This window comes from Prionailurus viverrinus, chromosome A3 (assembly GCF_022837055.1).
Source record: "Prionailurus viverrinus isolate Anna chromosome A3, UM_Priviv_1.0, whole genome shotgun sequence".
Classification (NCBI taxonomy): domain Eukaryota; kingdom Metazoa; phylum Chordata; class Mammalia; order Carnivora; family Felidae; genus Prionailurus; species Prionailurus viverrinus.
In genome coordinates, this window is record NC_062563.1 from 15,953,727 (window position 1) to 15,968,701 (window position 14,975).

The window sequence follows — 14,975 nt, forward strand, 5'->3', positions numbered from 1 at the left end:
CCACCCGCGCCCTCCAGGCTCCCACGCCCCCGCGCGCGGCGCCCCCTCCCCCGGGCAGCGCCGATTGGCTGCGGCGGCCGCTCCGAGCCCGCCCCACGCGGCCGGCTGGGGGCGCCGCGGGCCAGAGCGCTGCGCCGCCACCTCCGTCGCCGCCGCCGCCGCCGCCGCCGCCACCACCACCGCCGCCGCCGCCGCCGCCGGGAGCACAGCGCGCCTCGGGCTCCGCGCGCCGCCCGCTCCCGGCCCGCCCGCCGCCCGCCGGCCCCGCCGCGCCCGCCAGCCCCGCCGCGGAGCCCCGGCCTAGCCCCGGGCCGCCGCCACCACGCCGCGCGCCGTACTCCGCGTTAAGAATGGGGCGGCCAAGCTGCCCAAGCCGCCCGCCGCCGCCGCCGCCGCTGCGGCCGAGGCTCCGGGCGCCGGCGCCGGCATGGAGCGCTCGCAGAGCCGCCTCAGCCTGTCCGCCTCCTTCGAGGCGCTCGCCATCTACTTCCCGTGCATGAACTCCTTCGACGACGAGGACGCGGGTAAGCGCGCCGCCCGCCCCCGATCCCCGGGGCGGTGGGGGGGGGGGGGGGCGGAGGTGGTCCCGGGAGCCGGGGCCGGAGGCCCCCTGCCCGACCGGGTGCGCCCTAAGAGGGGGCCACTCTCTCCACCCCATTGGCAGTCCCGCTCGGGATACGCCCCCACCCACGAGGCCTCAAGGTCTAGAGCTGCGGTGCCTTCTAGCCTCCAGCCGTCCCCAGGGACCCCGAGCTCCTCTGCATTCACCCCTTTCCCGCAGGTGGGCCCGTGGGGTCGCCCGGACCAGCTCTCTTTACTCACCCGAGCCTGCCGGGTGCCCCCTGTCTTGTCCCTGGATCCGACCTGCCGCCCTCCCTGAGCCTCCCGCCTGTGGTGCCCACTCCTCGAGCCCCGGGGCTTTGGCAGCCTCACCCCTGGGGCTCTGACGCGCCCCCCGCCGTTGGAGGTGGCGCGCAGACCTTACTTCTCCATCTTTGTCTTGCCTGCATCCAGAGGCTCCCTGGCCAAGACCCCCGCCCTGCGCCCAAGGCCTTGAGCGTCCCCATTTGTCTCTCCTCTTCTTCCCCCAGAAGCTGGGGCTCCGGACTCCTGGTTCCTATCAGACTGGGGCGGGCCGCGGGAAGACTGGCCGGGTGCGGCCTTTCCTCCCCGCTCGTCCTGGAAGGAGACGTAGGGCGGCGCCAACTCCTCACCTGCGCACCCTCCGGAGTGTGCCCGGCCCCTGGGTGCTCTTGTCCCTGGAGTAGCCCCTTTGGGTGGGCTGAACCCGGTCACCATCCGGCGGCCCGAACCTCGCTCTCCCGGGCCTGCGCGCAGCCTCAGCCAGAGCCCGAGGGGCGGGGAAATGTAGGGAAACCTGCTCTTTGGGGCCCTGGGATCGGGAAGAGGGAACGTGAGGGCTCCGGATCTGTTTCCGCGGTGAAGTAGCGAATCCACCAACAGGTGGGGCAACTAGAGGGCTTGGGTGAGAGTTCCCCAAAGAGTGCCAGATTGGGAGTCAGCATCAGGTTCCAGTCTTGCTTCTCAGCTTATTAGCTGTGACCTTGGGCAAGTCATGTCACTCCTAGCCTCCATATCCCCATCTGTAAAATGGGATGGCAGTCCCTCAGACACGGGGTGCAGTTAAAAATGTTTTCTGAAAATCTGAGGTAACAGAAGCTGAACATCTGAGAGTGAGTTCAGCGAGAGGACAAAAACGAGAGGGGTGTAGGTGGTGGGGAGTAGCAAAATGGTTTCACGGACACTTTTGAGAACCTGATGAAAATATGAACTGTCTCTTCAAAAAATACACATACGAACCATCCTCAAAATTTTGTCTGCAGTGTTAGGGAGTTTATGGGTCCTGCTTAAGACTCCCTGCCTGCAGAGACCCTTGTCTGGTCACCGAGTTATCTGGTGAGACATGGGATGGAGCCGTGGGTAATGGGTGCTCATGTCCTCCTGCTGGAGCAAGAGGCAGGTGGAGAAAAGGTTCTCCAGAAGAATTTGTTGGCCAAGTGAATGGATGGGTGTGTGTGTGTGTGTGTGTGTGTGTGTGTGTGTGTGTGTGAGACAGATTCCCCACAGACCTAGAGTTGGGAGTAGGGTAAATACGGTTACTGCAAAACCATTGTACAGAATCACCATTTTTTGGAAAAAAATAACCGAGGCTCAGAGGGTTAACTTATCCCTTGATGTAGCTGAGGGAGGTCATTATTCTGGCCAGGTAAGGAGGTATGGAGGGGCTGTGCAACACAGTGGCCTCCACTGGAGGAAATCAGGTTAGCATGAAGGCTGGGAGAGGGATCCCCACCAGCAGAAGTGAGATGATGCTTCCACCTTTCACTTAATGGTCAAGGACTCTCCTGAAGTTCAATAGGCTACCTGGTCTCAAGAGGCAGGTTGGGCAGGAGCATGGGTTTGGAGGTGCAGGGACAGGGACAATGGCAGGAACAGTTAGGTTTTTCTCCTAAGTCGTATCCCATGTCATGGGTCAGACGCCTTGGTTATTATTGCTGGTTGCAGGCAAGTTGTTCCGATTTCACTTAAGTCAGAATAGAGTCCTTGATGTTATAATAGAGATGTTTCTTCAAATTCTTGTCTTGGACTCGGAAGAGACCTAGAAATCATCCTGTCCAACCCCTTTTGGAGCTCAAGTGGATGAGTGTGTGTGTGTGTGTGTGTGTGTGTGTGTGTGTGTGTGTGTGTAACCCAAGGTCATCCAATGAGGTAGGCATAGAGCTGAGACTAAAATCAGGTTTCCAGTTCTCTTTCCAGTAAACTACTAGCCCTCTGTCTGAAAGAGGATTTTTTTAAAAACTAAATCTCACTGTGTAGAAAATGGTTCCCAGGTGAGGAGGCCCCAGGGAACGGCTGCCAGCCAAGAGTTTGGTTTGGGCATCTTGTGCTCATTGTCTGCTCATCTTAAGGGATGCTTTGAGTTTGGGAGGGGGAGGGAGAAAGTCAAGTTTCATTTCCGGAAGACTAATGAGTGTCTGGTAAAAATCGGAAGTAGGAAACATTGTCTTGGTGCTTAATTTCTCTTGTTCTTCTCAAAGTCATTAATTTTCTCCTAAAAAAAAAGCCTTTTGGATTTATTCTTTTAGAACAGCACCGTACTGAACTAATTTCTAAAAGCAGTTTGAATAATCTATCACCTGCTAGACAGAGACTGCTTCAGTAGGAGGGCTATCAGAACTGGCTTCCCTCTGCCTTCCACTGCCCTGATCCCTCCTCCCCTGGCCCATGAATGCGGGCTGTCTGATGGCTTAGAGGTGTGTCCCTGATGGCTTCTGGCTCATCTAGATGCCTCCTCTTTGATGCTGCTTCCAAATCCTATTGAATGCATCGTGTCCATCACCCAGGTTGAGCCAGAGCCATCTTCAGGGTTCACCTGCACCTTCAGCTGGTTTCCTGAGAAACTGTGTGAGGAGAAGTCTATTTCATTAGTCTTAACTGGGCCAGAGTACTTTCCTGCATCGGGCTTGGGAGGCTTGGACATTTTGTGAGCATAGGAAGCTGCTCCTTCCTCCCACCCTGTTCTAGCCACCCTAAAGCTCAGGATGCCGGTCATTGAAGATTCCTAGAATTCTTCCCAAGGAGCATCTCTGCCCCAACCTTGCACTCTGAACTCATTTCTTATGCTGCTTTTGTCCCTTTTCCAAAGATGCTGGGGACTTTAGAGAGACATGGACTGGGGGGCATTTTCCTGTACATATCTTCATTGCTCAGCCTCGCTGGCTCTGGGTTTGTAATTGGGGAGTTAGATACATGACCTCAGCTTTTTCATCTGAATGAGGGAGAAAGTAATAGTGTGGACTGCATAGGGTCAACAGTTTTTAAATTATTACCTTTTGATAGGCATCCTCCTACACATTTTAAATATGTTATTTTAATTCTTTTGTCATAGCAACCCTATAAAATTAACATTTAACATCCCCATTTTCAGATAAGAAAACTGAGGCACAGAGAGTATTTGTTCAAGGTCACTCAGCCAAGAAGTGAGGGAGTTAGGATTTGAACTTGAGCGATCTGACTGAAACATCTATGCTTTTGATTATTACATTGTTTTTGCCATGCAAAGGGCTTAGTACGGTATCTGGCACTGGGTAGGCTCGCAATACCTGTTAGCTATTATCAAATTATCAAATAAGATTTGTTTCTGAGCATGACTGTAAACTAGCATCTGTGGGATTTTCAAAATGTTAGCTTTAATTTTTGTAAGCTAATTTAATTGCATTGTGAAAGCTATTAAGGCAGAGTTGGGCCCTCTTTCTTGGCAGCGGTTTAAAGATGGGGATTTGGGGGACTTGCTTGTGGAACAAGAGGGTGGGGAGCAGTCCAGCTCCCTGTTTCCCTGTCCTTCCTTAACAGTTAATTTTCTTCACATCTATTGTCTTAGCCTTGCTACGGTGCATTGGGGCACTGCTGGGGAGTAAGGGTATCTCCACTTTACAACAAATACCAAAGGCGGTTGTTAACATCAGGGTCTGGAATTGAGGATGGTGTCCCTTAGTCTGACCAAGTGGTTTCGGCATCCAATTCTCCCTGGCCTGGGAGAAGGGCGGAGAAGCGGGAGCAGCCAGCTCTGATTTGCCCATAGGATGCTTCGATCCAGCACTGGAGAAAGTTGCCATGGCAACACCGGGCCGGCTACCAGTCCCTCGCTTAGCGGTTAGGGCCACATCTCTGGGCTGCAAAGCCCTTCACTGCACCGCCTTCTTCCGCTCAGGCCAAATCTGGTGGGTGGGGCGGCATGGTGGATGGGTCCCACAAACTAGGACCAAAGCCCACTCCCGTTGTTTTTGGAGAGGGGGAAATAGAGGGGTTTGTCTGAGTTTCTTCTCCTGGATTGTGGGGCGGAGATGCCTATATCCTGCCAGACAGATCCCGGCAGGGGGAGTTAGAGCTCTCATTCTTGCCCCCACCCCAGGCACCTGGAAGGACAGCACTGGACCTCCTTCCCCACCCCCAATCTACTCCATTTGGCAGAGGTTTCTTTCCCAGACCAAGTGCTAACTTTTGTCCTTGAAATTTGACCTGAGCTTTCTCTGAGAAACAAAACGTCCTGCTGTCCCACCCCTTCCCGCTGAGTTGGTGGGTGGGAACACAGTGCTTCAGCCTCAGAGCAGGACTAGGACTGAGTGGATAAGGGGGAAAGGTGAGGGAGAGGCCTTAAAATATCCTTCGGGATCAGGTCCACTTGAGGTGTGAGGCTGAGGTTTTGAAGCCTCCATTCCCACCCGTTTTTCTAGGGCAGGCCACTTTCTGTCCCCCTCAGTCCCCTCCCTCAATTTACCACCAAGTGCTGTAATCTTCTGTATGTTTGGGAGTTGTGCAGAACTCTTACAGATTTGGGTAACTGAGGCCTGGTAAAGAATTGAACCAATTTTTTCCATGGTTCATGTCACAGGGTGGGGTGAGAGTATGGACCCAAACTACTTTATCTGAGTCAAATTATCCTGAAAGAAGCATCTCAGAAGAATCGGGTGCATGGGGATTCACTCCTTCCCCCACTACTCAGATCATTGCCCTGCAGAACTGCCTTGATGCCTTGAGAGCTCTTTCCTTAAATCCCTCTCCCTCAGACACCCCCCTTCCCTGTCCCCAAGCAGCCAGACTCATGGCTCCTGCTTCCTTGAGTTTGCAGTTGCCCGAGGCCTGTCTGGTTCTGTTTGGTGGGAAGCGGGAAGCGGGAAGCGGGAAGAAGGGCTCCATCCACCTCGGCTCCCTCTGCAGGTGGCGCTCTGCCTCCCTCCCCACCCGTCCTCCTGGCAGGCTGAGTGAGGGCGGGGCGGAGGTGTGGAGGAGAGCGGGAGTGTGAGAGCGCCTCCGTGTCAGCTGACCTCTCCAGGCTCTGGGCCTTTTACTTTGCCTCCTCTACCGTCTTTTCATTTTGGCTTTGACAACCATCGCTTCAGCGTTTCTTTTAAGAATTGTTGGAGAGGTGCCAGTCTGGGCGATGTGCTCAAAAGGGTGCAAACACGTCCTGCGCTGTAACCTGTGCCCCCCACCCTGTTCCAGGGCTACTTGCAATCTCCCTGTCTTACTGTCACCCCCGTCTTACTGTCAGATCTCCAGTGCGCCCCCCGCCCCCCGCCAGTCACCTGGAGAGACCACATTGCAATCCACTGTCTCCCCTACCAGTTACTCCATGGGGCTAGCATTGGACTCCACTATGGCTCTGGGGCCTCAGGCAGGTCCTTTAACCTTCTTCTGGTTTCCTCTTCTGGAAAAAGGGTTAAATATCCCGTCTAGCATCTCTTAGGGTTATAAAAATAAAATGATTGAAAGTCTTGCTTGGCTGTGCTCCGTGCTTTCCCTGATCTTACCGAATTCTATAGCAACCAGAAGGGTAGCTACTGTTACAGATGTACCCATTTTGCTGATGGGGAAAAGCCAAGCGGCTTAGAGTAGTTTAATGACTTTCTTGGGTTGCACAGTGGTGATTCACAAACTGAGATGTGTTTGACTCCAGAGGCCACCCTCTGCCTCTTGGCATGAAATGAGATTCCAGGTGGGAGAGGGCTGTGTATGCCCTGGGGGCTGTGCTCGTGCTAACAAAACAGCAAGTGACGGAGGCTGGGGTGTGGAGTCTTGTTCAGATTCAGATATGCCCCTCCAGCATCTGCCATTCCACCCCAGTCCACTGGATTGCCTTTCTGGCCATCATTTCCTGGATGATCCCCATCACGGGGCTGTGCCTGGCCTCCTTGAAGAATCCAGTTGTCGGCCCTGGCCCTGGGGGCCGAGCCGTCACCTGCCTCTCCAGACCGATGTAGGCCAGTGCTGGATTATATTTAACGCTGTGCTATTTCTACTTGACAGCTCTAGAGCGCCATCCCCCCTCCCCTTTCTCCTTCCTCCCTCCTCCCTTTCTGATTCACTCGGAAACTGACGTGGCTGATGTCAGTGCCTTATTCTTAGCCCCCGTAATTGTAACTGCATTTAGCAGTGCGCACTTCATTAACAGTTTCTGCGATGGGGGAGTGAGGTGACTGCGTGCCTGGGTAGGGACCTGGTGGGGGTGAGGAGGGGGCAGCTGCTGCAGGACCCCGGCCAGCTGCTGCTTCTGGATGGACCAGCTGGGTGGCTTCTAGGCCTGGCCTCCCAAGACTGGCGCTCTTAGAAGGAACCTTGGAGAGCATCTAGTCCTTCCCTCATTAGGCAGGGAAGGAAACTGAGGCTCAGAGAGGCAGAATGGCTTGCCAGAGTCACATGTTCCAGATCCAGGGCTCTGGCCTCTGAGTCCAGGTTTTCTTCTTTGGCATTTACTTATTCAACTAATATTTAACTAGCTGCTCAGTGCCAAACAGTATTCTAAGTGCTGAGGACATATGAGGGAACAAGGCAGACATGGTTTCTGCTCTCATGGAGTTATGTTCTGGGGTGGGGGAAACAGACAATAAACAGGAAGAAATTAAAATATAAGTAATTTCAGATTGTGTTAAGTGAAATGAAAATAAAACTGATGGGATAGAAGATAACAATAAGTAAGGTAGTCAGGGAAGACTCACCGAGGAAGTGACATTTGAGTTGAGGCCTAAATGATGAAGAGCCAGCAGTGGGAATCTGAGAGCGTAGAGTGATCTAGGCAGAGACAACCACTGGTGCAAAGGCCCTGAGGTCAATGTGAGCTTGGGTGTTTATGGAACAAAAAGTGTGGTTTCATAGAATGGATGAGGGGACACAAGTCAGAGAAGTAAGCTGGGGGCAGATCGCTCAACCTTGCAGACAGTAAAGAGTATCAGGTGGGGAAACCGGGTCCAGAGGGGGAAGAGAAAAGGCCCTCCATCTGTGTAAAGTCAGAGAGAGAAGCCAAGAACTCATGCTTCCTGAATCCCTGTCTATTTTATTCCTTAGACATAGGTGGCTGTGCCTTTAAATGCATCGCGTGGCTTTGTTTCACATTGCAGCTGGAGGGCACTGTGGAGTCTGGGCAGGGCTCCTGCTCCGCCCTCCCTTGCATGCCCACCTCCCCTCCTTGAGTCTTACCTGACCCAGCTTCATAGCTCCTCAGGCTGATGTAGTTGTGAAAGACCCCAGGGAGCTTCTGTTTTGCGACAGAGAGAACGTGGCTTTGGAATCCAACAGACCTGAATTTTCATCCTGCTTCTGCCACTTCTAAATTGTGTGACTTTGGGCAAGTGGCTTCAGCTCTCTAGGGCTCCATTTCCTCATCTGTACAATGGGGGAATAGTAAGTTCTTCAAAGGGTTATCATGAGGAATAAGTGGTGTGATGCCCAGGATGCACCTAGTCCAGAATGGGCATGTGGAATGAAGGTTTCCTCGGTTATAGGGATGAATGAGATCGTGTGTTCCATGCTGAGCGCATAGTAGATGCTCTCTTAGGGGTAGCTGCTGCAGTTGTGGCTATTCCTGTCCATTTCAGTGGGTCACAGTCACCTAAGGGGCTTGTTAAAACTCAGATTGCTGGGTGCCACCCCAGCGTGTCTCATTCAGCCTGGAGTAGAAGCTGAGACTCTTCATTTCTACCAAGTTCCCAGATGATGCTGATACCAATGCTGCTAGTCCAGGGACCCTGCCTTGGGAACTACTGGGTTAGAGAAAAAAGCTGGAGAGAAATGAAGGGTTCTTAACATAGGATGTCTCCTGGCTACCTGTGTCTTAGATGCTGGGACATTGGGTACCAAATTCAGTAGCTGGGAATAGTCTTCAGGCGTTCCCGTCTCCAGCACATGGTCTCAGATCAAATGAGCCTCAGATGCTGCCCTGCTTTGTACCGGTTTAACGTGTGGGACCCCATAAATCCTTTTGGAAGTCATCTGTATAAATGATAAATGAGTCAATGTGAATAACACATTGGGCCTTAATATCCTTTTGTGGGATATTGGATTCAGTTCTGGGGATTCTGAGGGGTTCAAGTCTAGTGCCTTTACCAGAGGGAACAGGACACAGTCCCTTTCCTGAATTGGAGAAAGGCAGGGCTATGTCTTAAAACCGGCAGGTTCATTTGAGGACAAGCCTCTGCTGGGAAAAAGTAAATCAAAGGAATCATCGATGTTGAGGGGCAAAATGCTGGGAAATGCTACCAAGGGAATTTACTGAGTCAGTTAATTTAGATGTGTCTAAGAAAAGGGTCTCTGGTAATTTTCTAAGGAAGGTTGAGATTTAGCTCAGGTTGGAGGTAGTGGGGGACAAACCTTATGATGTGATAAGATTCCCACCCATTCCCATAAAACTCGGAGTCTGAAGACCAAGGCATTTACAAATAGTTTCCAGGTGGGACTCGTCTGAAACTGATGGGAAGGAGTCTCCGGGAGAGGGGGCTCAGGGACGGAAAGGAGGACAGGCTTTGGCTTTGAGTCTCTGCCATGTACCGGCTGTGTCTCTTGACTACGATATGTAACTCTTATGTGCAGCCTCATCTTTTGCAAAATGGAGTGAATAACTCCTACCTTGTGAGACTTAGAGGTAATGTACGTACTACCCATAGGGCATCTGAGAGATGGAAGCTACTGCCTGGGTGCAGGACGGGCGGGATGGGGAGGGTGGGGCTTCACACCCGGGGTCTGGACTCGTGGCTCTGCTCTGGTTTGCCAGCGTTTGCTGTGTGCTGAGTGGAGCCCAAGAGGCTGCACGAGGAATCAGGGAAGAGGTCTCCGTTCAGCCGCTGAATTTCAGCATCTTCTACAACCACTTCCCTTTGTCTTTTGGGCCTCAGAATGCCCATCTGCAGAAGGAGGGTCTGTTTAGGCACAACCAGAGTCCTCCAGAAAACAGAGGACACTTGTCCAGATCCTCCCCACCCCCCATCTCCTCCTTTGCATTCCGACCCTGCTCAGCCCCTCTGTGGTCATTTTTATCTCCAGAGTATCCCACCTGGCACCATTTCTCTCTAGCTGGTCCTTGGCTGATTGGTCATTGAATAATTTTGAAAAGATTAAGTGCTATTTGGAGTAGGCAATAAATGCAGATGGTAGGGCATTAAAATTTTTTTTTGTTTATTTTTCAGAGAGAGAGAGAGAGAGAGAGAGAGTCAGTGCTGGAGGGGCAGAGAGAGGCAGAAAAAGAATCACAAGCAGGCTCTGAGCTGTCAGCACAGAGCCCGATGTGGGACTCAAACTCACAAACCGCGAGATCTTGACATGAGCCGAAACCGAGTCAGCTGCTTAACTGACTGAGCCACCCAGGCGCCCCTAGATGGTGCAGCATTTTAACGTTTATTTATTTTTGAGACAGAGAGAGACAGAACATGAATGGGGGGAGGGTCAGAGAGAGAGGGAGACACAGAATCTGAAGCAGGATCCAGGCTCTGAGCTGTCAGCACAGAGCCCGACACGGGGCTCGAACTCACGGACCGTGAGGTCATGACCTGAGCCGAAGTCGGCCGCTTAACCGACTGAGCCACCCAGGCGCCCCAGTGGTGCAGCATTTTAAAAGCACGCAAAGTATCCAATGAAAACTGTCCTGGATGCCTCCATCTTCTGACTCTCCTGCCCCGTCCCCAGGACAAACACTGTTTCCAGCTCTTTCTGCTGTTACCGATGATATGTTACAGTGAAAAAGCCAGACCTCACCAATGACACCCAAGGAAGCTGGACTCCCACCTCAGCCACCCAGTCCTACTCCTAATACCATTGTGGTCTTTTAGGCTGCCAGCTTCTTCTTTATTTTCCAGTTAGCAGATTCTTATCTTTTTAAAAAAAATTTTTTTTCAACGTTTATTTATTTTTTTGGGGACAGAGAGAGACAGAGCATGAATGGGGGAGGGGCAGAGAGAGAGGGAGACACAGAATCGGAAACAGGCTCCAGGCTCTGAGCCATCAGCCCAGAGCCCGACGCAGGGCTCGAACTCACGGACCGTGAGATCGTGACCTGGCTGAAGTCGGACGCTTAACCGACTGCGCCACCCAGGCGCCCCCTCTTATCTTTTTTTAAATGTTTATTTATTTTTGAGAGAGAGACACACACAGAGCACAAGCTGGGGGGGAGGAGGCGGGCAGAGAGAGAGGGAGACACAGAATCTGAAGCAGGATCCAGGCTCTGAACTGTCTGCACAGAGCCTGAAGTGGGGCTCAAACTCACAAACCGTGAGATCGTGACCTCAGCTGAAGTCAGACGCTTAACCGACTGAGCCACCCAGGCGCCCCATCCAGTTAGCGGATTCTTATTAAGCACTTATGGTGGTGGTTAGCTCTGCATCAGGCACTGTGAAGGTTTGAGAGCAGTCAGACTAGGCAGTGTAGCTTGGTGGGGTTTATGATGCAGACTCTGCAGCCAGATGGCCTGGGTTTGAATACTGGCTTTGCTGCTTATTGGCTGTGTGACCTTGAGCAAGTTACTTAACTTCTCTGAGCCTCAGTTTCCTTAACCATAAAAAGGGATTAATAATAGCTCCTCCCTTCCCTGAAGGTATGATGAGGATCAAATGAGTAAGTATTTGTAAAGTGCTTTGTAGAGAGCCCACACACAGCAAAAGTGTGTCAAGAGTGTAAGCTATTACTATCTTGGAGCCTCCAAGCTGGGAGTCTCTCTGAGGTCATCTGCTCGTCTTCATTGAGGCCCAGAGTAGGATCGTCTGGTTTGGCCAAAGCCTCACAGCAGGTCTGTGGCAAAGCCAGGAATAGAGCTGATGTTTTTGGATTCCTAGCCAGGGCCTTTTCCTCTCCTGTGAGGTGCCCCAAGTGGCCACTGTGGACCCTGTCTGCACCTGAAGCTTTAAGTCCTCACCCTGCATCTCCAACACTCAATGTCCCTGGGAATTGCTGCCTGGAGTTGCCTGGGGAGTGGGTGGGAGGATGTGTCACTAATTGGGGCCTGTAATGGAAATTAATTAGTTCCTCAGCAAATGTCTCAAGAAACATCTTTCATCTGCCTGGGCCCAACATCAAGACTGAACCAGGCGCCTCTGGGCCCCAGGCCAGGACCAACCCATCCCAAGCCATCTGGCCCCCGGAATCTGCCACTTCTGCCCAGCCTCTGTTGGGTGTGCTCAGTTCTGGGAGAGGGACCCCCACACCAGGAAGTTTGGCCCTGTTGGGAATCAAGTGGGTGCCACTAGCTCCGGAGAAATGAGCATGCGGAGTGTTCTTAGGCTCCTCCCAGGAGTCTTCAAGTTGAAAAGAATGCAGGGGAGGGAAGAACTCTTCCTTCCTGTTGCTGAGCCTGAGACTTGGGCTCTTGTGCAGGTGATGTGCTGTGCAGTCCTTTCAGGGGAGGCCTATAAGAGGGATGCACGATGGGCAGGAAAAGAGGCAGCTAAAGGTGGGCACTCAGCTGTGGCCTAGCCTCAGCCTGATTTGCGGGAAGCTCTAGGGAGCAGGTGGCATTGCAGAGTTGACCGGCCTCCTGCACTCCCGTATCAGTCGGTCATTGGCTGTGGGCAGTCCCCAAAGTTCAGGACATAACTCTTGGGGCAAGGCAGCTCCCATTAGCTAAGGGCAGTTCAAAGAAGGGGCAGCTGTGAGCCAGGACCTGCAGCTACTCACAGCAGCTATGGGATGGCTGTCCTGCTTGGTGAAGGCGATCTGGCTAGGCTGGATCCCCCCGCTGACCGTCTGGAAACTTCCGGCTGAGCAGTGTCCACCCCTAATTCAGGTCACCCTCTCCACAGCCCCACAAGGTGTGTACGATGATCATGGTAGGTGGGCTGGAACAATCAAGGATCTGGATGGACTCTTGACTTGGCCACAGTCACACAGCTAGCGAAGGGTAGGACAGGGCTTCAAATCCAGGTCTGCCTCCATCACTTACGGTCTTTTCCAACATTCTGTACTGCATTTCATTTTTTTCATGAATGTATTTGTATGTTTCATGCTTCTTAGTGGGCTTCTAAGTACCTCTCTGAAGGGTGTCTGTCTTGATGTTCAAGCCCTTTGGGTTTGACAGAACATTTTTGCCTGTTTGAATTCACCTGATCCTCTTGGAAAATTGACCCTGTTTCCAGAGAGGTGGGCAAAGGCCCCAATAGGCTGCCTGAAGAGAAGGGTTAAGGGATAGCTGATTTGTCATGGAATGAGCCCTGGATTTGAGACCCCATTTCTGCCAGTTTGCCAATTGAATGACCATGGGCTCCTCTTTGAGCCTTGCTTTCCTCTTTAGATGAACAAGTCCATGGCTGTAAGCCACAGGTAACCCTGAAGGTATTCTAATAATACTGCACATAGCAAGGACTTGGCAAGGTTTTGACTGGGGTGGGGGTAGGGAGTTCGAAACCAGAGCTGACCTCTGCAGTGTGTGTGCAGGGAATAGTCTCAAATTAAGGCCTGCAAATGGGCACAGTGACACCCTGCTGTCCAGGTTTGGGTTCCCCCAGAAGCAGTTCCTGAAACAAGGCTTTGAATAAGTATTAGGATGGACCACATGAAATTGCCATTTTTAGGAGTCAAACAGTCGCATAGCAATTGTACACAGTTTGTGTGGTTCACAGAGGTGATCACTGAAAACGTCAGGAGAGGTGTGAGAGAAAGTGAGTTAGGGAACGAAGTGGTATCAGCCCCTGACTGAGGGCAAGCAGGGTTAAATCTTGCTGGGGGCTTCTGGAAGATTGTATAAAGGGACAGACAGTGGTTATTTTAGTCTTTGTGGACCATAAGGTGTCTCTTACCACTGCTGTTACACAGTTGGAGCTCGAAAGCAGCCAGAGAGAATATGTAAATGGATGAGTGAGGCTGTGTTCTAATAAAACTTTATTTACAACAATAAGCAGTGAGCTAATTTAACTCCTGCGTGGTAGTTTGCAGACCCTGGAGTAGAACAGGCACCCCGGTTAGCCCACCCAGGGGTGAGGGAGCTGGGGTATGTATACAGCAATTCCTGTCAGTCAGTGGTTGAAGGCCGTGGGGGTTGGGCTGGGGAGTATTTGTTGCTGTCCTTTCCTGCCTGCCACAGGTCGTAGCCCTCAAGCTACAAAGTCTAGGTTCTGGCAACAGGAAGTCAGGCCAGTGGTCACTGACGGTAGTAAAGATCCAGGACAGGGGACCAACAACATCGCTTATGCCAGTTTTGGGGGATGGCTGTGTTTGGAAGAGTGCACTGGAAAGAGAATGGCAGAATGAACAGGAAAACACATTTTGGGGGGGGGGGGCAGATTATTTTTTAACTTCTTATTTCCAGGCTTTCCAGCCATTTGTTACTTTTAGGCAAAGACTGGCTCCTCCATTCTTGGCAGTCTAGTTTGCGTTTTCTACCTCCATGCCTCTGCTTCAGGAGTTTCCTTTTCTGGGATGCCTTCCCCCTCCTCCTTCAGGGCTCCAATGCCACCGCCTCCAGGAAGTACACTTCTCTTTTCTCACAGGGAGTTGATCACTCCTCCTGGGCAATCACAGCACTTTTCTCTCTCACAGGCGGTTGCAGAATGTGGTTTCTGTCATTTTTCCACTGCCACACCAAGAGCTCCTCCGGATCAAGGACTGTGTGATTCCCTGTCCGTATCCCACCTCAGGGGCATTGATTTGGGAAAGGTGGAGCTGAATCCCAAACCCCTCCCTCCCTCCTATGCTCCCTACCACCTCCGTTTCTCCCTCTTTTCTGCCAGTAGTTGCTGTTGGCAAGGCCCTGTCTTAGGTGCTGATGACCCAAGAAAAACCCAGTCTTAATCTGTCCCTTAAACTCTCATGGAGTTTACTGTCTGGTGGGGGGAGGGGCTAGGCATTAGATTACCCAAAGGAATAACTAATAATTTGTCCACTACTGTAGTAAGTGCCATACGAGACAAGTGGGGGGTGCCGGGAAAGGCTCTGGCTTGGAGAACTGACCTGCCCTGGGTTGGGGGGTGCAAGCTAAGCTGAGATCTGAGGGATGAGTTGGCCAAGTAGGGAAGGGGGGACCCGAGACAGGATGCCATCCATATGCAGAGAGGACAGACTTGGAAGTCAGCTAAGGGAGTAAGGGGTCGAATCCTTGATTCTCTCAGTCTGTATGGCTGTCTCCCCTTTTCTCCTCTTTGCCACATAAATGGGAGATATTAACTGTAATTGCTACAACATGGCAGAATTATGGGTAGTTTGGT

At 52.2% G+C, this 14,975-nt stretch overlaps 1 protein-coding gene across 1 annotated transcript in view; it reads left to right on the forward strand.

The window, feature by feature from the left end:
* Nucleotides 1-427: 427 nt before the first annotated feature.
* RIMS4 (regulating synaptic membrane exocytosis 4) overlaps nt 428-14,975 on the forward strand; it is a 62,730-nt gene continuing 48,182 nt past the window's right edge. Inside the window, exon 1 of the mRNA XM_047853949.1 lies at nt 428-524. Coding sequence (XP_047709905.1) covers nt 428-524 — 97 coding nt within the window. The remainder of the gene's footprint in view (nt 525-14,975) is intronic.